The sequence below is a fragment of the Aethalodelphis obliquidens genome, unplaced genomic scaffold, assembly GCF_003676395.1.
Source record: "Aethalodelphis obliquidens isolate GAN/ISIS:26980383/991018 unplaced genomic scaffold, ASM367639v1 scaffold10, whole genome shotgun sequence".
Lineage (NCBI taxonomy): Eukaryota > Metazoa > Chordata > Mammalia > Artiodactyla > Delphinidae > Aethalodelphis > Aethalodelphis obliquidens.
In genome coordinates this window covers 43,648,122-43,672,871 of record NW_020837954.1, presented here as the reverse complement: position 1 = coordinate 43,672,871, position 24,750 = coordinate 43,648,122, and the positions used below count along the sequence as shown (strand labels likewise).

The 24,750-nt window shown below is 45.8% G+C and overlaps 1 protein-coding gene across 1 annotated transcript in view; it reads left to right on the top strand.

Moving 5' to 3' along the window:
• Positions 1-5,369: 5,369 nt before the first annotated feature.
• MAP3K9 (mitogen-activated protein kinase kinase kinase 9) overlaps positions 5,370-24,750 on the top strand; it is a 77,831-nt gene continuing 58,450 nt past the window's right edge. The window contains exons 1-2 of the mRNA XM_027111642.1: positions 5,370-6,260; positions 13,455-13,868. Of these exons, the coding sequence (XP_026967443.1) occupies positions 5,858-6,260; positions 13,455-13,868 (817 nt within the window). The 5' untranslated portion in view covers positions 5,370-5,857. The remainder of the gene's footprint in view (positions 6,261-13,454; positions 13,869-24,750) is intronic.

Here is a 24,750-nt window from a genome sequence, read left to right as displayed (position 1 = left end):
TAATGTAAATATACATTCCATAAAATAAGAAATAGATTACATATACAGTTCTTTTTCTTGATTTATCCAATTTACTTTAATTTTTTTTAAGATTACAACAGATAGTTTTCTATCTTTTTTTCCTTTCCACTTTATGTGATCATTTTCCCAGTCATTTCATGTTCTTCAAAAACCCCAATTGTACAGATAATCTTCCCTTTAATTCTCTTTTGATTGGACCTATTTGGGGTCCCTGATTAAAAGGCTTAAATGAAATCCTTGCAGACCCAGCATGGTCGTAAGAGGTGTAATTTCATAGAGAGCCGTCCCACGGGGCTAGCTCTGCAACCAGGCTGAAAGAAGCAGAAATTACGTTTGATCTTTATTCCTTGATTAAAAGACTCTGATCATTGTTAAAATGCAACTTGGTCTCCAGAGACGAGACATTCTAAACAGTTGGCATGGGACTTTCCTGGCGGTCTGGTGGTTAAGACTTCGCCTTCCAATGCAGGGGGTGTGGGTTCGAGGCCTGGTTGGGGAGCTAAGATCCCACATGCCTCGTGATCAAAAAACCAAAACACAAAACTGAAGCAATATTGTAACAAATTCAATAAAGACTCTAAAAATGGTCCGTATCAAAAAAAAAATCTTAAAAAAAGAAATAAACAAAGAGCTGCCATGGTACAGTTGTTTTCTGAACTGAGGTTTTTGTAGGAGATGCAAGGGAGAAGAAAGGAGGGAAGATTTCTTACCGTTTTGTTGTTTCAAGCCCCATTAACTCTCAGAAGACAGGAATTAAAATACTATCGATTGTGATAAGAACATTTACAATTTATTGAGCACCTATTATGTATTAGGTACTTCAGGGAGTCCTCCTGACTTCATCTAATCCTCAAAACAGCCTCATTCTAGGGCTTCCCTGGTGGCGCAGTGGTCGAGAGTCTGCCTGCCGATGCAGGGGACATGGGTTCGTGCCCCGGTCCAGGAAGATCCCACATGTCGCGGAACAGTTGGGCCCGTGAGCCATGGACGCTGAGCCTGCGCGTCCGGAGCCTGTGCTCCGCAACGAGAGAGGCCACAACAGTGAGAGGCCCGTGTACCGCAAAAAAAACCCCAAAAAAACAAAACAAAAAAACAAACAAAACAGCCTCATTCTATAACAAATGAAATGGAGACTCAGAGGAATGAAGTGCCTTGTCCACAGTGACAATGACAGTGACATTGACAATGATTTGGTCCCGAATGTTTGGCTCCAACTTCTGTCCTATCAGCCCTACCACACATTGTCCCCAAACATTTACTGAATGTCATATTACTGCAAATGGGGTTTATGAATCAGGAACTAGGGCTCCTCTCCTGAAATGGTGTACTGTGAGAGGTGGGAGGGGTGGGCTGACTCTTGGAAAAGCTGAACATCTGCCTGAGGGATTTTAGCACCAAAGTACTTATTTAAAATACTTCCCAGAAGACCTGAGGAGAGAGTGATATTCATTTACCAAATCATGCTTTAGGTTCAAATAATAACAATAACTACTACTACTTGACAGACTCTGTGCTAAGCACATAATATACATCCTGTCATTTAATCATTCTAGGAGCCCAGTGAGATAGTTATTATCCCCAATTTCCAGATGAGGGAGCTAGGGGGACCAGGAGATTAACTTGCCTAATTGCAAACAGTGAGTATGGATTCCGATTCAGTTAAAAGTCAAGGCCCCAAACTTTAATCATCAGTCTATGATGCCTGTTGGTTTTTTTCTCCCTCCCTCTCCCTCCTTCTTTCTCCCTTTTCTTTCTTTCTTTTTTTTTTTAAGGGAAAAATCCTGGTTTAACTCTCAGTCAAGAAGCCTCTGCAGGGCTTCCCTGGTGGCGCAGTGGTTGAGAGTCCGCCTGCCGATGCAGAGGACACGGGTTCGTGCCCCGGTCCCGGATGATTCCACATGCCGCAGAGCGGCTGGGCCCGTGAGCCATGGCCGCTGAGCCTGCGCGTCTGGAGCCTGTGCTCCGCAACGGGAGAGGCCCGCGTACCGCAAAAAAAAAAAAAAGAAAAAAGAAAAAAGAAGCCTCTGCAGTTTCCTAGGGTGCAATTAACTAATTACTTCCCTTGAGTGCTTCTGAGTGTGATGGGTAGAGGAAAGAAGAAAATAAATACGTTTAATATCTAGTGGGAGCTAGGCAGCATGCTAAGAGCTCTTGTAGGACTTGTCTCATTTAATCCTACAAACCTCTATAAAAATAAGGTTCTACTTTTACATCTCTTTAAAAATAAGGAAACTGAGGTTCAAACAGGTACCCTGCCCCAAGTCACATGGATTTCAAAGGACAGAGCCAGGAGAAAGCATGATCTTCTGACATAAGTCCATTGGCAAGCCATTTCACCAATTGCTATTATTTTCTCCCTGCCTTATGCTATACCTTTCAGTGTGGTAGAGAAAATGATTCTTTTTGGGGTGACATTTGTCACTGCTTGCTTAATAGTGGTGAAATCTTGGTAATTCTACTTGCCTTTCAAAGTCTTTTGCAATCTGCCCTTTTTTTATTTAGTAAAGTTTATTTTCCATCACTCCCTTTTTGCTCTCTTACCTCTTCTCAAGCTGATATTTCTGTGATTTCTACCCACTGCATTAATTTCCATTTCCATGCTTCCTATTCTCCACTAATCAAGCTGTATACACCTTTGGATGCCCGACTTAAGCACCTCCTCATCCATTCCTCATCTATTCTCATCCTCAGAGATGGTAACATTTGATCACCTCCCAGCCCTACTCAAAAGCTTTCGGGGCTAAACTTTTATCTGCTAAACCAAACACAGACTTTTTTTTCTCAGCCTGGTATTCAAGTCGGTCATTCAGTCACAAATATGTACTGAGAAACAATTATGTGCCAGGAGCCCTCTAGGTGCTGGGATAACTGTGGAGAACCAGAGGGTTTCTGCCCTCATGGTGAACAAGCTAGACATTAAATAATTACAAATAGTCAATTAAATATTTACTTGTCTGAAACAAGTAATTACAAGGCCCTCGACAAATCTGGTCTCAACCTATCTTTTCAGAGTTCTTTCTCATCCTTTTACTGTATCCCTGGGCTTACTCAGGCTTCCCCACCTCTGTGGTGGGTCCATGTTCACCCTCCAATCCTGAATGCAGGTTCCTCCCTGTTCCCCTACATCCACCTCCAGGACTGGCTTTAGTTCTGCCTCTTCCATGAAACCTGGCTAGACAACTTCTGCTAGACAGCTTTAGCCTGAAGGATATTCCCTCATTTGAATTCCTAGCACTTATCCATTCAACAAATATTTACTGAATGACTTCTTGAAATGTTTGATGAATGACACTTCATGAAAGATTTAACTTATGTGGGTAATTAGACTTTTCCTACTGAGAGGGATCAAGGATTTTTTTTTCTTCTTTTCTGGGTGGGGAAGAAGTAGAGATCAAAACTGTATAGTAAAACATACAAAATTATCAATAAGCAAAGTGACAATAAAAATTGCCCAATTACTCATAATCCTACCACTTGAAAGAGATCACCACTGACAATTTTTCTCTATATCTTTTTAGTGTTTTGTTTTTTTTTTTCTGTTTGTTTCTCTCCGTGTGTCTACATCATTCTGGAAAATTCCTTCTTCCTCCAAATTAAATTTTTATCAAGAAAACCTTTCTTCTTATGGTCTTTTGTAAAACATGAAATACCTCTACCCCCTCCTTACTTGATCTCTTCTGCTTGGGAGTGCCATAGTTTTATTCTGAACAAAATTTAGGGAGTTTACTCAAAGACTCATCCATATCTTTTCCAGTTCACTGATCCTATGCACAATAAGAATCTGAACACTCTTTTAGGGCATTTACTCAGAAATTCTTTCTCAAGACCTACTGCAGTTGACCTTTGGTATGGCACTCTACCCTAACTTCTTCAAGGCCTGAAATGGGTGGGACACATGAGTGTAGCCATACTCATGTACAAACCACAGAATGTCAGGCCTACAACATCATAGGAGATCTTCCAGTCCACCCCCTCACTTTGAGGTTGAGCAGTCGGTTGAGTACTTGCCCAAGATCTTGCAGCTGGTGGCAGCAAAGCTGGAGATGCCAGCCCTGGCTTTCTTTCCAAATTGTCCCACTGTCTTCAGTGTGTCTAACAATTACCCCCAAGCTATAATTAGACAAAAAACACTCAGTGGATGCCAAATAAATCGGATCTATTCCTACCATGGAAGGGGAAAAGTTTAGTAGAGATCAGGCTAGATCTCTCAGCATGGGCTTGTTTTGAAATGTCAGAGAACCATCTCACTGGAAATCTATATTGCCGTGAAAGGATTAAAGCACAGAAGAAATATTAGGGGCCATCTCTTTCTTCTTTCCTTTCTTTCTTTCTTTCATGTTTGAGAAGTGGAGGACAACGAAAGGATGTAGAAAAGTCAGCCTTGCTCATGAACTGCAGTATCGTTTTGATATATATTCAGCTTTGGTTCTTAATCTGATTTCTGTTAAGGTCACTGTGATCCAAAGTGCAATTCCCCCCAGGCAAAAAAATTCCAAGATTTGTAGAGAAACTGAGCCTCTTCAGAGAGACCAAGCCCACATCACCGACAGCTTTCCCACCCTCAGTTTGCGCTCCAGTAAAGTGGTCTTTCGTCTGAATTCTAAAAATCAACGGTATTGGAATATCTTCTTACAGGAACCTAGGAAAGGGCGAGCTGTATGCAGTCTTCACAGAGGCGAGAACTGTAGTTTTAAGAGTTCTAAAGAACATTCCAGTGGGCCTGAAGGTCTTACTAGATGAAAGGTTACGGAAGGAGTCGGGGTGCAATTCAGTCGGACTGGAGTGGAAGCTGATCCACCTGGTAGGACTAGGGCAGAGGCAGCTCCAAGAGAAGGGAAAATCCAAAGGTAAGAAGGCGCTGGAGAAGAAAGAGCTCTCCCGGGGGCCCGCAACCCAGCTCGCTTCTCCTCTGCTCACTCTCAAAATCTCACTTTAGGATGAAGAACACAGATTCTGCCCAGTGGAATCCCTACCTCTTAGCGGCAAACAAAGGGAACGGTCTCCTTCACCCTTTTTGGTCTGAATGAGGGCTCGGCTTTACCTTTGAGTATCCACCCATCCTTCCTCAGGCGCCCAATGAGGCCGCAGCCTCTTCCTGACGGGCGGTGTTGAACTCTCCCAGGAAACGGACAGGTACCTCGGACCAATGGTTGGAGATGCGGGGGTCCAATGGGAGAGAGAAATGGGTCAACCTGGGGTTTGAGAATGAGAGAGCCCGCACGTTGGGGCGGGAGGAGGGGGGGAGGGCGACGTAGGCGCAGGGGGTGGAGAGGGGCGGGGCGGGCGGCTGGCGGGGCAGCCCCAACCGCGGCTGGAGGAACCTGCGGACCGGTCAGCGGCGGCCAATGGGAAGGCAGGATGGTGCGGGGGCGGGCCCGGGCGCCGTGAAGCCCCGCCTCCTAGGGTCCGCAGGGCTGGGGCGGAGCCAGGTCCGCGTCAGGTGGTCCCGGGCGTGCGGACGGCGCAGGGGGCGGGGCGCGGCGCCGAGCGGTGAGCGGCGGCCGGCTGGCGGCACCGGGCACCAGCTGCGCGAGCAGGTACCGGCGGCGGAGGTGGCCAGGCCGCCCCAGGGGGCGAGCGCGAAGGCGGGGGCTCCGGCCCGCCGCGCCCCCATGCTGCGGTGAGCACTACGCGCTCCGCGCACTTGTAGCCGCGCTGAGCCAGCCCCAGCCCCAGCCCTAGCGAGCCGACTCTCCCCGCCCCGCCAGCCCGGCCCCTACCTGCGGCCGCCGTCGGGGGAGGGGGGTCCCCCCAGCTCTGCGGAGCCGCATGAACAATAGGCGGCGGCGGCTCCTGCGGGCGGCAGCAGCCCCGCACCCTATGGATCGGCCGCTCCATGGAGCCCTCCAGAGCGCTTCTCGGCTGCCTGGCGAGCGCCGCCGCTGCAGCCCCGCCGGGGGAGGATGGAGCGGGGGCCGGGGCCGAGGAGGAGGAGGAAGAGGAGGAGGAGGCGGCGGCGGCAGTCCCCAGGGAGCTGGGCTCCGACGCGCCGCTGCCCTACTGGACGGCCGTGTTCGAGTACGAGGCGGCGGGCGAGGACGAGCTGACCCTGCGGCTGGGCGACGTGGTAGAGGTGCTGTCCAAGGACTCGCAGGTGTCCGGCGACGAGGGCTGGTGGACCGGGCAGCTGAACCAGCGGGTGGGCATCTTCCCCAGCAACTACGTGACCCCGCGCAGCGCCTTCTCCAGCCGCTGCCAGCCCAGAGGCGAAGACCCCAGTTGCTACCCGCCCATTCAGTGTAAGGCGAAGGCGGGGCCCGGGAGCCCGGCGGGGAGCGGGGTGGGGGGTATGATGGATGCCTTGGGGTGGTCGCAGGGGGAGGGGAGCCCTCCTCGAGGGTTAAGCTTGGGTGGGCAATGATTGACCTGGGGGTGTGTGTGTGTGCGCGGGCTCGGGCTGCAGGGGCTTTGGCGGGTGCAATCAGTAAGATAGACATGCCGCAGGCCTCGCCTGGAACCTCGGGCGCTTGGGCTTCTTCACCTTCACGCGACCGCCTCAGCAGCAGCTCCTGATCCCACATCTTGAAGCCCCAGCAGGAGAATCTTCCTGTCTCCAACCTCCCCACCCCCCCAGTCTGGAAGGATTTTAGGCAAGCTGGTGGTTTCTGTCATAACATTAGTTCCCAAATCAGGGACCTTCCCGACCTCTTCTACCGCCTGTCCCCGCCCCTGAAAGGCATTTGCTTTAAAGGAGACGGGGGTGTCTCCCGCAGGGCTGGGCTGGCTCACAAGTCCCGGAAGCCTATGTGAACTCAAGGCTGAAGTATCTTTGAAATACGGTGTTGATTTCTTGGATCCTAATCTTGTATTTAAAAAGTGGTCCCTTAAGGAGTCTCAGCAAATAATGTGCTATAAGGGTGTGTGTGTGTGTGTGTGTGTCTGTCTGTAGGGGCAGGTGATGAGTGGAGAAATGATTAGCAAGGGAAAAGTATGTCATTCCCCCATGAGAGATCAGGAGCACAAGATATAGTGGCTAAGTCCCAGGGCCTTGACACCCAGACAATATATCTTCTCCTTTCTTCTCACCCTAGATCCTCGCCTATATTTGGTATTTGCCAAATCTCAGGGGAACCATGCCCAGGGGTCCCTCCCAGGGCCTTTCTTCTAGGGTCCTGTTTTCACCAGTTTCCCAGGAGCTCCCCTTTTCCACACCCTGAAATGAAATTTTCTTTGTTTTTCAAAGGAGTTAAATTGCCATTAGAATCCTTTAATCAGTGATGCTAGGTGGTTTTAGAAGAAAGATGTAAGTATCTTCCGGTGCAGTTTACACTATTTTGTATTTGAGGGTTTCCGTAATTTCTTTCCTGTTAAAAAAAGTATTGTTAATTCACTTATATCATTGTTTATTCCATATTTTGTATACTTTGTCTCTTAGCTCATTTAAAAAAGTCATTACCAAGGGCCAACTTTAAACATTTAATTTTAAAGTTTTATTTGTAACAGTTATTTTTCTGGTCCTGTAACTTATTTTCACCTGAACAATTATATCTTAAGATGTTTATTAAATACCATTTATTAATATCAAAATCATAACCTCTTGTTTTTCTTCTGTCCTTTTTTTATTGGTGTTTTGACTATCAAATTGATGTTCAAATGTTTAATTTCCTTTGTTTCTCTCTCCCTCTTATTCAGTTTAAAACTTCCTCCTTCTACAGTTAATCTTTATAATACCTGCAGGTGACAAATTACTTTAAGTTGTTCCTAGGTGTTACACCTTTTTGCCTTAGTGCTGGAAAGATCAAGGCTAAGGGTCCTAGCAGATAATGTCTCAAATAGTGTTGAAGATGAACTTGGTCACATACCGGAAGAGATGTTGGCCTGGCATGTTAGAAAACAATGTAGTTTTAAACGTGTCAGATTTTGAGGGTCTTTGTGGGTGAGGTTTGGTGATTTTTTTTTTTTTTTTTCAGAGACAGCTAATATCAGAGTAGAAGAGCTCTGTGAGGTTCATGAACGGGAGCTGAGTTTCTTTAATATCTTGTGCTCGCTGCTGTGAGAGCAGTCGGGAGCGAATGTGACTTAGGTGGGAAGAACCCATGCACAGAAAGCCAGGCAGGTCTACACTGTGCCAGTTTAGAAGCTTCTTCTCCATTGGGTGCCCAGGACTTCCCCCAGACTGTAACAAAAGTTACCTTGGAGAGAGTAGATTCTGATATCTAAAACTCAGGTGATGAGAAAGTAGGAAGTACCTTGTACTTATTGAAAGAATTGACTTGAACAACAGCATTTGAAGGTCTTGGTAAGTTATGTTATTTAGCCACACTAAATTCTCATCTTGACTGGAATTAATTTTTGATAATGCACAAAATTTAATTCTAGTCAAAAACCAATTAGAGTGCCTAGTGAAAGAGAGATACTGTGTTAAATACCGGGGATAAGGACATGAGAAGATGAGGAGGTACTTAGAAGTCACACGTGAGGGAAATTGGTGATGTAAATATATAATTTCAGTGCAGTGCTTTGCTCAAGGAAATCTTGAGCAAATCTTGGTGATCTGATAAAGGGCCTCTGGTCTGTATGCTGTGTCCACTGGTTCATTTAGTGTCACTCAGAAAATAAAGGTGACTGTTGACCTGGTCTCCAGAGACTTAGAATGAAATTGAGCCTCTGACAACTTTTCCCCAGTTACTTTTTTCAACTTCCTCTCTGGGACATGAATTTTGATATTAGATTGTGAATAGAAGACACAAAGTGAAGTAATAATGTTCAGTTTTACTTTCAAATACTGCTTTTCAAAGTGAAACTTCTGTTTCAAACTTTAATCAAAACGGAAGAGGGGGAAATTACTAAATCTTGTGACAAAGAAAGCATATAAGAGTGATATTATAAATCATCTAACGTTTATAGAGTGCTTTTATCCTCTCCAGTGTAGGTATTAGAGTTTAGCTGTCCACGGGACCGACAAATATAAATAACCCAGGAGCTTGCTCATCTTCTTTATTTTAGTGAAAGATGGAAAATGTAAAGTTCCAAATGTATCATCTTCAGAGATATATAACCCTAGGTATTAAAAAAAAGCTTCTCTTACAGGAGAGTTGTGTCAGTTTTCAAGCAGGGCATAAATTAAGGATATTACTAATTTACATTTCTTTTTCTTGCCTTCACTAGCAATATAAGGGTGTATTTTCAGACGTACTTAAGATTTTTAAATGAGTGAGGTATGTACCATTCACTTGCCCCAAACTCACCAGAAGGTGCCTGTATATTTAGTTTCCAGGGATATAATTGAGAGGGAATAACATCTTGACTCCAAGACTGAAAGAGAGAAGGTTTTGTTCCTGATATTCCTGGAAATATTCTTCCACAGAAACTGAAAAATGTGCTGTGTGAGAGTTGACCTGATTCTTACTTACAACCAGGTCTTGACTGGGGCAGGGAAAGGGAGGAGAGTCTCACATCCTCGCAGCTGCAGTGAAGGTCTAGTTTCTATCCAAAGGGACTTCTTAGCAGGGAAGGGAAAAGAAAGGACCCTCCCCACATCCCCCACTGTTTTGTCTTTCTTCTTGTAAGCTCTGTTCTGTACTTTTTCTGAAGGCTGGTCATAATATTTCCTCGACGAAATAGCAAGAACCTGAGAGTTCATGTTCTACCCAGAGAGAGATCATTGCTTCTTTGCCTTCCCCACAGAGGTTTTCTACCTTCTGTGAAATACCATTGGAGGAGCTGTCCTTTCAGCACCCTGGTTCAGAATCACATCTTTTAAATCCCCATATGTTTAAATAAATATCTAACACGTCCTGTGTGTTCACAGCTATGCTTCAGACCAGAGGAAAGAAGAGGGTGGGTACAAGAGAAAATACAACAGTTAATTCCCTTAAGGAGAATTCAGATATTCAGTTGAGGAAATAAGGTATGTAAATGCACATTTATTAAAAAGGCACATAACTTTTCATCAGTGAAAAATCTGGCAGAAAAAACAAGTGTTTCTTCCGTCTATGACCATGGGGACTCCTAGGATAACTTACAGTTTTCTCCAAGAGGATTTCTAATCTCTCTTTGACATTGGCATATTTTTCTCATTCATATAGATGAGATAAGGCAAGAATTAGTAATCAGTCAGGATTCATTTTAGGACCCAGAAACACTCAAGCTATTTTAAGCAGAAAATGATTTAGCACAAGAAGTTAGTTGCTTATAGATTTTTTTGGAAGGCTGGGGAGACGGGGCTGTCGGCTGGACCTAGAGGACCAACTCCCAGAACATTGCAGACCTGGCCCACCAGGCAAGCTGCTGCTTCTCTAACTGAGATGGTACAGAATCAGGAGTTGCCATTGAAGCTGCTGACTTCTCAAACACCCTGTCGTAGTTGCTGTCCGATTAGGTGACTGCTTGGCCTTGCAACATTCCTTTCCACATCCACAGAGCTAATTGGACATTGACATGCTATTGCAGGAAAAACCCCACTTCTCCACAGCCATGCTTGCCAGAAGAAGCAGCGAGGAGATGGTCTCCGTCTCACTTCTGCCTTCTGAATCTTGTGCATCTCATTGGCTAACCAGCACTCTGTCAAGGAGTCTGGAAAATGTAGTGTTTTAGCTTTCTGACCTCTGTAGTACTGAAAGGTGTGCTGGAGGATTGTAGAATGGATGCTGACTGCTAGTCTGCAGGACCTGCCACACCATTTATTCTTCAAAAAGAGTGCTAGATGAGGTGATAATCTTTTGTATACCTAAAGGCAGTCCAACTAAGTTTTCCTAAGAGTTTCCTTTGTGCAGACTGCTGGGTGCATTACAAAATACAAATGATCAGCCCTAGATAGGATAGAAGTGCTATAGCAAAGCAAAAACAGAGTTTTGAGCCCCACCAGCATCTGAATGGAGAATGAAGGCTTCATGGAGCTGGCTGAGAATGGAAGAGAACAGTCAGCGGTGGGCAGTTCCTCTTTTGGTCTTGCCAAGAGTTCAGAAATATATCTTTGTGTTCTTATTTTTTTTAGCAAAGTGTGACTATTCTCTGTATTTGTTTCAGGAGGTCCAATTCAGTTTCTTCCCCCCAGATCTGAGTTTGGTTTATTTCATACTGCGATAGATTTTTTCCCTCATTTTACTTCCCTGTCTTTTGGTCACCAGCTGAATATTTGGCACGATAAGGACAGTGGTGAGTAAGGCAGACAGGATCCACCCTCGTGCATCCCACAGTCTAGCAGGACGATAGGCGATGAACAAGTAATTATAACCTTGTTGCGTCTTGCCAAATAGAGACTGCTGTGGAAGTGCTTGACTCGGGCCTGACCTCATTTAGTCGGGGGGTCAGGAAAAGTTCCTCTATTAGATTGATGGTTAAGCTGAGACCTGAGGGATGCCTATGAGTCAGCTAGGTAAAGACAAAGAAAGAGACTTAGAGGACAGAGAATAGGGTTTTGATGAGAGAAACATGAAACAGCACTTGGCTCGTACAGCAGCTCCGTATCTAGCCCAAGATTTATAATCACTGGTGGTTGTTATTAACTGTCCACGGAAGCCTTTCTAAGCAGAGCTAAAGATAGAATCGTAGTACCGTAGATTCAAGCTCTGGATTTGGGACGGGGAATGAGTGGTTGGGTGTGATACTGGCAATCTCAGGGGTGGAACTGTGGCCCAGGTTACTGCTGGGGTAAGATGTTGCCTAGGAGACTCCTTCCTCAAGCATCTTAGTCACCCGGTCTTGGTAGAACCAAGTTTTGAAGATCTCCCAATTTCCTCCTTACTTTTTCCTCCTGTCATCATGGCTGCTGAGGTTCAGACCCTTGTGCTTGTGCTCCTGGGTTACTGCAGTGGCCTCCCTTTGCTGTTATATTCCACATGGCCGCCAGAGTTGGTTTCCTTTCTAAGTCACAAGACTGACAACACTCTCCTTCATAAAGATACATGACTCCTACCGTTTACAGTGTGAATTTTAAGCCCCTCAGAATGGCTTTAACAACATTTCATGACCTGGCTGACCCCAGCAAGGCTTTGCGCCTCATCTACCCTAGTGCTTATAATCCAGCTGCCCTGGACTCCCTGAAGTTCCTGATAGGCCATATACTCTCATGGCCTATGTTGTTTTTTTCTTTTTTCCTTTTATTGAAGTATAGTTGATTTACAATGTTGTGTTTAATGTCTGCTGTACAACACAGTGACTCAGATATACATATATATTCTTTTTCATATTCTTTTCCATTATGGTTTATCACAGGATATTGAATATAGTTCCCTGTGCTATACAGTAGGACCTTGTTGTTTATCCATTCTATATATACTAGTTTGCATCTGGTAATCCCAAACTCCCAATCCTTCCTCCCCCACCCTCTGCTTGGCAACCACAAGTCTGTTCTCTGTATCTGTGTTTTTGTTTCATAGATAAGCTCATTTCTGTCGTATTTTAGATTCCACATATAAGTGACATCATATGGTATTTGTCTTTCTCTGTCTGACTTACTTTACATATGGTGATAATCTCTAGGTCCATCCATGTTGCTGTAAATGGCATTATTTCATTTTTTATGGCTGAGTAGTATTCCATTGTATATATATATCACATCTTTTTTTTTTTTTCAACTAAATGCTATTTGTTCTTTTTTTAAATTTTTTTGGAGTATGGTTGAGTTACAATGTTGTGTTGTTTCTGCTGTACAGCAGAGTGAATCAGTTACACGTATACATAGATCCACTCTTTTTTAGATTCTTTTCCCATGTAGGTCATTACAGAGTATTGAGAAGAGTTCCCTGTGCTATACAGTAGGTCCTAATTAGTTATCTATTTTATATACAGTAGTGTGTATATGTATCACATCTTCTTTCTGCATTCATCTGTCGATGGACGTTTAGGTTGTTTCCACGTCTTGGCTGTTGTGAATGTTCTCCATGCCCCACGGTTCTTGCTCATGACCTTCCCTCTACCTGGATTGTCCTTCTCCACCCTGATCGCATTGCCTGATGAGATCCCTCCCACTCATTCTCTAGGGCCCATTTCAAATGTTTCCTTCCTTGAGAATCCCTTCCCCACTCACCCTTAATCCCTGTCCTGCGGTGGGAATTAGTGATTTTCCTCATCTTTGGATCATACCGCTACTAAAGTGGTCTGGTTGTTGTGTGTCTGCCGTGGCACTGGATTTTATGCTTCTCACTACCCAGTATGTACACAGTGAAATGTGAATAAGTCTCATGAAAATGATCTCCCCCAATTTTCCTTTTAGTTAGAATGGTTGCCCTCGGTACAAGATTCTGCGTGAATTCCCAAGTGGAAGTTATTTCATGAATATGCATTGAATGCCTGCTCTGTGCTAGTCACTAAGGATAACGTAACAGAAAAAAAGTGAATCACATTTCCTGTCTTTAGGGAGTTTACAGTGAGAAGACAGAAAATCTAAGTGCACAGACAACTCGCTGTGTTTACCCACCCAGGTAAATGGGTGATAAAATGGTGTTTTTCACATTTTTTTGACTTGCTTCTTTTTTTCTTTTCTTTCTCAGTGTTAGAGATTGATTTTGCGGAGCTAACCCTGGAAGAGATTATTGGCATCGGGGGCTTTGGGAAGGTCTACCGTGCTTTCTGGATAGGGGATGAGGTCGCCGTGAAAGCAGCTCGCCACGACCCGGACGAGGACATCAGCCAGACCATAGAGAATGTTCGCCAGGAGGCCAAGCTCTTCGCCATGCTGAAGCATCCCAACATCATTGCCCTTAGGGGGGTGTGTCTGAAGGAGCCCAACCTCTGCTTGGTCATGGAGTTTGCTCGTGGAGGGCCTTTGAATAGAGTGTTATCTGGGAAAAGGATTCCCCCAGACATCCTGGTGAACTGGGCCGTGCAGATTGCCAGAGGGATGAACTACTTACATGATGAGGCAATTGTCCCCATCATCCACCGCGACCTTAAATCCAGCAACAGTGAGTACGGAGAGATGAGGCTGGAGGGCTTACAAGCACTTTCAGACTCAGTCCATGGCTTCGGTTGGAGTGGATTCCTCAGGAATCTTAGGGGGCAGTGAAACGCTTTGCTTAAAACCAGTCCATCCTTGACTTGAGATGTAGGGGGTGGGATGAATGCCAGGAAAAATTGGTTCAGGAGGAGAAGAATGAGGCACCGGAGGGGGTTGGGATAATTCTGAGCTTTCGTGAGCAGGCGTGGTTGGCAGTATGTAATTCTGATGTACTGTGCAAACAAAACATATAGATTTATTTTTCCACTTGAGGAAGGGTGCCTGTGATCACAAAGGGGTTTTCCTCTTCGGTGGAACAATAGGTAAAGCAAACCAATACCACCTGTTTGCATTTCTACCTAACTCCCCAACCTGAGGTCCCCACCAGAGAAGGAGTATAAGCCAGAAGGGGCATGTTGTTCAAGCTGGGAGGCCCATTCAGGTGGCCATTTCAACTTGGAGAGTGCGACCTGGCTGGTAGAACTACAGCCCTCCTGGTAGCCTTGGGGTGGTATTAATTAATTGTCATAACTGCCCAGTGTTTAATAGCAGGGGACTGAGAGGTAACTTTACTAAACATCTAGGACCCATAAATTGGACTGTAACGCGAGTGTTACCCATAATTAAATGGCGAGTTGCTAGAAACTTCAGGCTCTTTCCTTGGCTGAATCAGCAGGCGCTGGGAGGATGCTGCTTTTGTGTGGTAATTTCGACTTTCCCTCGCCTAAACTGCATGGTAGAGAGGATACGGTTTGCTAAATGGCATATGCTTAAAATCGCATTGAGCATCCTGTCCAGAGAGGAGGGCGTTAGGACTTTGGGGCCCCAGGAACTTCACTGTCTGTATCCTTCAGCTTTGAGCCCAGAAATCCTTCAGGCTTTGTTCTGTCCCGAGCTGTTCCAGATGTGGCTTATTTTCCTGTTGACGCTATTGTGAATCTGTTAACTTTAAAAAATACGTTTTAAATTACATAGGTAGTAAGTGTTTTTGTTGTACAAAAATTAGAAAGTGTAGATAAACAAAAAGAAGAGAAAGATCACCCGTCATGTTTTCCTCCCAGTGGTTACATTTGGCAAATTTTTCCAGACATTTAAAAAGCATATGTGGAGACTTCCCTGGCGGTCTAGTTGTTAGGACTCCATGCTTCCTTCCACTGCAGGGGGCACGGGTTCGAGCCCTGGTCAGGGAACTAAGGTACCACATGCCTTGTGGTGCGGCCAGAAGATAAAATAAAATAAAATAAAAATAAAAGCATATATGGCCTATGTATACACAAGTATACTTTCTGGTTTACTTTAAAATAGCATTGATTACCCTGACCTCTTCTGCCTGCACCATCTTCCCCCTTAATAAAAGCAAGATTCATCCTTGTGAGAGTATGGAGTATTAGATATGTATTTTAGATGTAATGCCTGTGAAGGATTTAAGTTGCATAAAATAAAATCTGGTCTCTCTTTTCCTTCTGCCATATTCTGTCTCTTTACTGTATGATTATTCTCGTCCCTCCTGCAAAATTCTGTTCTATAAATGTATTAAATAAGTTAAAATTTTTGGTGACCCGCTTCTCAAAATAATTTCTACCTAGAGATTGCATTGGATGATGGGGTAAGCACAAGCGGATGTGTTGGTAGAAAATGTGATATAGAAGCTGAATTTTAAAATGTTTTCTTACATCCTTATCTGGGAGATAAGGCTAAGTGCACTAACCTTATGTAATTGAGCCCATTTAAAAACTTGGGCTAGGATGATAGTGAAAGTTAATAATTTCCTCTGCGAAGTTTTAAATCTGGGTGTAATTTCAAGATGTAAGTACAAGGTTTTACCTCTTGTGACTTGCGTTTAGGAGTCTAGGCTCTTGTGAAGGAAAAGCTAACTTGCCGAGGTTATGCTGTTTGCAGGAGACAACAAGGGACCTGAATGTCGTTCTGTCACCCTGGAGACAAAGCCCTGGTCCTTCTTTGTCCTTACGTGGGTTTTAGGATTGCTGAGGGGGACCTTCAGGTACAGTGTATGGTGGTAGGAGTTGGACTTACACATAGGGCAGTCTTTTAAAGGACCTCGTCAAGACAGTTGAGGCCCTAAAATGTCCATAGCGCCCTGAGCTGCATGGGTGGTGCTGATGTTAATGCCTGCTATAAATCTCACATGTGAGTTGGGGTGGCTCCTTGACATTTGTCTGTGGGCGGGTGTTTGCCTGGGATTGAATTTATCCAACGTGAGCCCTGATGACACCATTGCTCTTGCTCCATTGCTGTGTATGCATGACTTGAAAATCATTTTAGAAATGTTATGCTGCTTGTTCGCCTCCAGTCTGAGTGTCATAACTTCTTTGTGCTTTGCAGACCTGGGGATACTGGCCAGGTTCTCTTGGTTTTTATTAGGGGCTCCAGAGAGTTGGATTTTGATCACAGTCATGTGAGGGCAGAATTCTGTGAATTATATGTGTTAGTTGACTTTGAACCACTAGAGAAAAGAGTAAAGTATATAGGGGGGCTGTCTTTGTGGAAAAAGAAAGTAGTTGGTGATAAACATCTAGCTGTTACAAAAGGTTCAGTAAAAAAGTGATTCATTAAAATGCTTCATTATCCTGATGACCCACTTAAAGTCATGTGCTGTCTGCCAGATGTGTATAGCATATAATAGCCTACGTTCATATATCATCTGTAGTAAGTTGTCTTTGAAAAGAAGGCCAGGATGGGGTTTTAGAGCATCTCCACATGTCATCAGGGACCCAGGCTCCTGTTTTTCTCTCCATCATCCCATGGTTTGCATATTGGGGCTGTCATATGGTCCAAGATGGCTGGTGAAATGCCAGTTATTTGGTCCAAGTCACAAGCCTGAAGGAGCAGGAAAAGCAGAAGCACAGAAGAAGCTGCTCCTGTGGCTGAGTCGACTCCCATTAACTTCCCAGAAGTCCAGCACAACGCATCTGCATGTATTCAGTGGCCAGGATGGAGTCCCACAGCCATGGCTAGCGCAGGGGCTGCTGGGAGATGGAGGATTTTATTCTGGGTGGCGTGGAGCCTAGCTAATAATCAGGGTCTGTTACCAAGGAAGAGAGAGAACATGGCTGGTGGGGAAGCAGCTGGCAGTCTTACCACGGAATCTGGGGACGTGCATTGGGAGGATGTGTTATCCTAGATGTGGAGCATCTTAGAGCCAAACGAGCAGGGTTAGCCAGGCCCTGGGACGTGTGGCTCAGACCCCTGATTTAACTGATGGTTTCTACTACTTTATTACAGTGCATCGTTAACTTAAACATCTCTTCCTGAAACTACTCACTAAAGCCCTGGCTATAAAAGTGGATTTATGTGTCTTTGCTCCTCACGTTGGGGAAAACCAGCTACTTGATTGTTAGCAAAGGTGTTAGTGAAAGATGGTCTTCTGGTGGAAAGATTGTCCTTTTGGGGGTAGATAAGTGGATTTCAGGATTTTGGTTTAAGGGCATTTGGCAGAATAGCAGTTTAATAGGGGCCATTAAAAATAAAATTAGTATAAGATTGAGATATGTGAAAAAGCTTTGGAAAATGAAAAGCCTTACTCCAAGTGAAGGTAGTGTTATTACTTTTATTTTATTATTAAATAACTTCTTTCCTCCCCTTAGAAAGCACAGAAGAACATAGAGCTAAACACAGTGTATGTTTTTCCATTTTTTTGGCATTTATGCATATTTGTTTTCACCCCTAAATCTTACACAGGAGACCCTAAGAAGTCCATTGCTTGTAGTGTGCTTTCTCCCCTCCCCACTGCCCCCGACTGCTTGGTGTACTGCGACCACTTTCTTATTAAATAAATGGTCTTCTGCCACAAGATATTTAAAGGTTTTACATTATTCCACTATTTAGATACAGTATATTAACTAAACCAAACCCCTGTCTAATCATCATCATAACCAAAGCCCTAAAGAATAATAATAGTAATAATAGTAATAATAATAACAACCACCAAACCCCTGTATAATAATAACCACAAGAAGCAACTAATGCTTATTGAGTGCTCTCTTTAGGTCAGGCACTGTCTTAGGCATTTTATGTGGCTTCTCATCTAATTCTCACAGCAGCCCTGCAGGGTAAAGACTGTGAATGTCTTTATTTTACAAATGAGGAAGTGGAGGGTCCGAGTGGGCAGCCAGTTCTCTAGGCTGTCACTGCCAGTCCTAAGACCAGATGTTGGGCCCAGGTCTGACTCCTCATGGCTGCACTGCTGCCGGCACTCTGCAGTGGGGCAGCCAGGGTGTTTCACTGCCCCCCTGTTTATTTTGTGTGACCCTGTAGTGCTTTAGTTTTATATAATTAAGAATAATATTCCTCTGCGCACAGGGAGCATCCACATTTCATTGACGTGTGATGAACTCATTCTTAATTTCATAGCCGGAAGAGCAGAGGTGAGCGGTGAACCGTGTTTGGTTTGGGACTAGCCATCCCTGCCTTCCTCTTTTCAAATGTCAACGTAAACTTCTCCTGGGTCTTTGCTGCCTTATCGCCCTCTTCTTCCTCTGAAGGCATTTCCCCCTTAAGCCAAGCCGGTTTCCTCCTTCCCCTGGAATACACTGTGTGCTACTTCCCAACCACTGGGCCCTCATCACACTTACTGTTGCTATGGGAATAACCTTGCTTTCAGGAGTACCCTCGCCTCGTCTCTCTGCCTATCCAAACCCTACTCACTTTCCTGTGCTCGACTCAAACCCGGCCACTTCTCCTTCCCACTGGCCTGTCACTGGAGTCAATGCTAAGTAGTCATTTGGTGCTAAATCTAGATGACCTGATAGTATGCAGAAGAATGCTAGGGGGACAAGGGACCAGAGCCGCTAGTCCAGTGGCTGCAAGCTCAGATGCCTCGCATTCAGGGCCCATAGTCTGGGAAGCACCTGGTGTAACGCTGTAGGGCGTGGTGGGCATGATGGTGAAGTGAGTGCAGGCTCTACCCAGCACAGGCCATTGAAGGACAGATCGAAACCGTGCTGGCCTGCAGCCCGCTGCCCTGTCGCATCCCCTGGCCTCCTCTCGTTGTTGGCTGTGCTGTCAGGAGCATCTGCTACATCTCCAAATGGATTTTCTGTCTTTAGCTTCCAGGCACATGAATGAATGAATGAACGAGTGAAGAAAGTATCGCTTGAATTAGTCTACTTGCAGGATCTCGGAGGGTGAAGGTTCCCCTTGTCTTGTTGGAGGACATCCCTCGTGCCTCACTCGCGTGGAAGTTGCTCTTCCTCCTCATAATCTTCAGGCCCTTGATCCTTCCTCATGTCAACCTGTTTCAGGCGCCAAGCGTGGCATTTTTTACAGGGCATTCGTTTCCAACCTCTAACGCCCCTGCCCTCTTCTTTCCCCACACCCTTCCCGGATGCCAGGCCCGAATAACTGTCACTGGCCGATGTCTCCCCTGTGGCCAGGTGCAGGCTGCCAGGTGCTGCAGGAACAGGCCACTCCCCCCGTCACCTGGGTCCACTGCCTGTCTGTCGCCTCCAGCCTCAGCTCTCCTGTTGTTCCCAGCTGTGAATTCCCTGCAGTTCTCCTCGCCACATCTGTTCCAGTTTTGTTGAATTGTTCAGTTGGCTGATCCTCTGGCAACTGGATGCCTGGGAGCACCCCCTGCCACCCAGCATGTGCTTTGTGCCTTTCTCCAGCCTTCTCTCAAAGTTCCCAAGGTAAGGAAGCGGAAGACCTGCTTTCTTAAAGTGTGAGGAGGACAGAGCGTCCATCTCGCCCTTGGCGTCAGGCTGGCTATCACGTTCTAAGCCCTGGAGTGCCCCCTGACCGGATACTGGCCACAGCCCCTGACTGCGTTTCCTGTGCAGAATTTCTCCAGGCTGAGGGTTTGCCTGCTGTGAGGCTTGTGGAGCTCTGTGACCCACTGAATCCACGCCCTAGCGTCCTCTCTCCTGTACACTGAGGTGGAACCCCTTCTTGCCTGAGGGATGCAGCCGCTAAGGCACAGGCATCCCGGCAAGGAGCCATGTGGCAGAAAGGACTTAGACAAGAATGAGGAGTAGCTGTTATTTTCCTATAGGAGAATGAGATAAACTATACGACGTTCCCAGGGTAGATCTAGCAGGCAGCAGAGTATCAGGCAGAGCACCCAGTTCCCAGTTCTTTTCGAGAGGTGCCTCATGAACGCATCCCCAAGTGAGGTACGTCCAGCAGTACCTGGCTCAGGCACTGCCAAGTCTCTCTCCCCATTTCTGCTCTTTGTGGTTCTTTGCTACAAGTTCCCTTGCACGGAGAGTTGGAGGATGTCAGACATGTTTTGAGAGTTTTTCCTGGCAAAAGTGTACAGGCACTCACTCAATGAATTAGACTTCTCCTTTGGTTACAAGAGGCTATACCTAAGGTTGGCCAACAGGTACCAGGCATGTCCCAAAGTATTGTGTTCAGTTGATGGGTAGCATTTTCCATGAGTACAGAGACACGTTCTGCACATCAAGATAAATACATAAGTGAATAAAGCTGAAGTGAGGCAAATAACCAGTCAGGTGACTCAGCAGGAGAAGCTGGCGAGGCCAGGAGGTCTGACCTGCAGGCTGCATTGCACCTCTCGCCTCTTTAACTTTGCCTGGGAGCCTTGCTTTCCCCCTTTCGCTTGGCCGTGGCTGTCTCCTGTGCCGAGATGGTTCTCATTTGTGTGTCATTTTGAGCGCTTGGTGTTGGGACTATAACAGGAAGCAAAACCAGACACAGTCCCTGCCCTCGAGGAGTTCCCTGTGGGGTCACAGAGGAGGACCTAAAACCAGCACACAAATGCCTAGTGCGAGCGTGGCTCTCCAGGAGGCGATGGTGCCCTGGACAATCCCCCTGGATTCTCTTGCCTCAGCCCTTTCCCAAAGTTTGTGGGGCTGAGGGACCCCTTCTAAGGATTCATGAGGGTAACTGCCCTCTTCATGGAACATTTGCCCTCATTCCCCCCAGCTTGCTTGGGGAAGCTGCCTACCTTTCCTTCCTCTGGTGACTCTGGGGACTTCTCTGCAGCTTACTCAGGGGCAGGGAGAAGCTTGGGGCCCTGGGCAGCATTTAGACACCTAGAAAGCCTGTGCTGGAGTTGGAGCAGAGGATTGTGTTGTGTGAAGGATCTTGGTAGGTATTTCTGGACTGTGATTGAGCCTTGAGCTTGGGCGAAACAGCCACAGTGAGGGGTTGGGTTCAGGACAAGAAGGGCTTTGCAAGGTGTACGGGCTCTGATGTCCACATGATTCTTTAGTCTCTTCCCCGTTACCTCTGTTTCCTCTGATTTGAGCCACGATTGAAAGTCAGGTAAATTATTATGTCTTCCTTTCCCCACAATCCTCCCCAAACAAATTTGGTAACAGCTAAGTAGCGATCTCCCCTTTTCGCAGGTGGCCTTTGGCACTGTCATCGCTCAGGGTCAAGATTTGTGCTTCGGGATCTCAAAGGAGACAAGAGCCTGCCTGTGTCTCCTTCCGTCCACGGCTCTTGGAAAATTTTCCATTCCTGACTTGGTGCTTTCCCTCATTCCCGTGAGGTAGCTCAGGGTCACTTATGGATGGGGAAACTGGGACACAGAGTGGTGACAGAGGTCTGGTTGAGGCAAGAGAAAAATGTAACTTCTTCCCCAAATCACCCATCCCTTTACCTTGGAGTCCCTGTCAGGACCCCCATCGGCTTCCTGTTGAACCACACGTACTCCTCTTATTAAGCAAGGATCTGTACAAAGTGTGTGTAGGCTCATTTTGGGGGAAGAGGGTTACAGTTTTTATTAATCTAAGACTCAGAGAAGGTTATGAAGAAAGGATAACTTTTTTTTTTTTTTTTTTGCGGTACGCGGGCATCTCACTGTTGTGGCCTCTCCCGTTGCGGAGCACAGGCTCCGGACGTGCAGGCTCAGCGGCCATGGCTCACGGGCCCAGCCGCTCCGCAGCATGTGGGATCTTCCCAGACCGGGGCATGAACCCGTGTCCCCTGCATCGGCAGGTGGATTCTCAACCACTGCGCCACCAGGGATGCCCAGGAGAACTTTTTAATTGGACATCTGGGTAAGAAGAGGATGGGGGCAGAGCACCGGCTAGGCGCTCCCAGGCACATCTGGTGATCTCGCTGGGCCTCAGATTCCTCATCTATGAAATGAGAGGTTTGGACAAGATGGTCCCTGAAGTCCTTCCCTCCCAGGACTGACATGAGGTGACCTGAAGTGTGAATGTGTGTCTTTGGGAGTGCGTGATGACCACACGGTCTATCTGAGTCTGTGTGTCAGGCTACAGCGCACCCAGGCTCCCCACTTCCTGGCTTCAGTGCAGGGACCAAAGCTTTTGATGGGGAGTCTTCGCCAAGCGGTTCAGCAGGGAAGCAGCTGACAGGAGCCCACAGGTGCTCCTTTCCCCCTTTGCTCCCCGGGGCGTGACAGATGGCCTTGCCGAGACAAGATACTCCGGTCACATGAATCATGACGGGGACTCGCAATACACCAAGGGCAGCCTTCATCCTGGAAGCAGGGCGCAGTCAGTCAAATGCCACTTCTGTCCTTGGAGCTAAGCGAGGGGCATCCTGGTGTCTCAGAGCCCTGCTGCTGCTTTCCCACTCAGTCCTCTGAATCAACATAAGGCTTTGTCAGACGGTTTTAATCGTGTGCCTCTGTGCCCACTCCCCCACAGGATAGCGGGAGACTGTGCCTGAGCAGTGCACTAGACGTGGCCGTGAGACACAGAAACGAGGCATTAAAGCTGTGGGTCACGCGTCCCCTTCTCTTCTAACTTCCTTGGGATTTTTGCTCTCTGTGGGAAACTTGGAGGTTTTGATTTGAGAAGGAAGCATTTCCCCCTTAAGCTTGGCATCGGGAGCCACTGTGGTCTGTTGGAAGGAACACCGGCTTGGGAGTCAGAGACTGGGATTTAAACTACTTCTTGAGTCCCTGACATGGGGCACGCCTCTTGGAGCGCCAGGATTCTCATCTGTAAAATGTGGAGAAGACAGAAGAGAGCAGTGCTGTCTTAAGATGGCATGAAATGATGTCTAGAAGGTATCACCCAGGAACCACATTCAGTGAAGGGGCCACCCCTTTTCCCCCTCTTTCTATCCCTTGTTATTTTAGGCGTACACAGGGTACAGTTGGGTTTCCCTTTTTAAAGTAGTATGGGGATTTTAGGCAGCCCTGAGCTGCCTTCTCCTGAGTCAGCCAGGGGTAGTTTTATGGGTGGGCAGATTTGTTTCAGTGGAAGCCACAGAAAGGCATCGATCCCCTGCAGCTCCTTCCTACTGTGCGTGGGCCTCTTGTGGGAAAGGCCTGTGCCTCTTGCTCTCTCTGGACCCAGCCTTAACTCGCAGTGCTCGGCCCCCTGAGAAATGCTGCCTCGTCTTGTTATGGCCTTTGGCCTGATTGCATGGGACAGCTGGCCAGTTTTATGGCTCTGCTGGCCTCTCAGCTGATAATTAAAATGCTTTTGCCCCAGGAGGAAGGCAGTATATTCCTGTCGCTCCCTTGTCTGCTGCCAGGGTCAAAGAGAATGCCCTTTCTCATATCCCCCTCCTGGGTTCCCCAAATCAACTTAGCATTCTTGTGGCACAGTCTCTTTTAAGACTCTGGAATATTCAGAGATTTTATTTTGAGCATTATTGTCTTTTTTTGGAAGGAGAATGGAGTGTGATTGTCTCTTTTCCTTCTCTGTATTGCAGCTTTATTTCCAAATCTGGGTTTGCCCAGCCCTTAAAAGATTCTCAAGAAATGTTTGCGGTTTTGATCATCACAGATTCCAGCCCTGTGCCTTTTCCCATGCATGAACCCCCTTGCCTCCCAGTGTCCCCCAGAGCTCCAAACAATGCCAAAACTCTCCTCCTTTAGAGCCCGCACTTGAGATGTAAACCCCATTTTCTGCTGGAGATGAACCCACGTGAGCTCTGGGTGACACTGGGTTTGAGTCCTGGCTCTGTTGCTAGCTGGGAACTTCAGAAAAGGATGTACTTGCTTAGTTTCTGTAAAAGTAAAATGGGAATAATCATAATCCCACCTCTCTCATTTTACAGGGTAGAAGTAAGGATTAGATAAAATCACCTAGGTGCAGCTCTTAGCAGTGCCTGGCACAAAGTAAGTTGTCCATATATCTAGCGATCAGTAGTATTGTAATTCCAGCAGCTATATTTATTCCCTCAGTATTTAGATCCACCATTTGTGATCTTGTACTTTTGAATATAATTTGTCTTACACTTGCATTTTCAATATTTTAGTCATATTTTCTCCAATTGCACTACAGATTTTTTTTTTCCAGTAAGCATTTTTTTTTTTTGGCCACGCTGCGCGGCTTGTGGGATCTTAGTTCCTCGGCAGTGAAAGTGCAGAGTCCTGACCACTGGACTGCCAGGGAATTCCCCTGCACTATAGATTTTTACAATACAAAATGCATTGCATACACATGGTCAAAATAGTACAACTGAAATATAAAGAAAAGTCAGTCTCCTTCCTACCCTAAATTTATTTTTTAGAAGCAAAGGAGATTAAGGGGTTTTTTGGTCTCCTTTAACAATTTTTTTTCGTGAAAACAGAATCCCAATAGAATTCTTTTTTTTTTTTTTTTGGTGTTTGTTTCTTTCTTAGTGTTTTAAATTTTTATTTATTAAATAAATTTATTTAATTTATTAAAGCATAACATTTACATATAGTAAAGTATATATATCTTAAGCCTTGAGCTTGAAGAATTTATTTTTTTTCCTTTTTAAAAAAAATTTTATTGAAGTATAGTTGATTTACAATGTCGTGGTTAGTTACAGGTATATAGAATATACATATATGTATATTCTTTTGCAGATTCTTTTCGCTTATAGGTTATTACAAAATATTTAGTATAGTTCCCTGTGCTATACAAGTAGGTCCTTGTTGATTATCTGTTTTTTTTTTTTTTTTTTTTTTT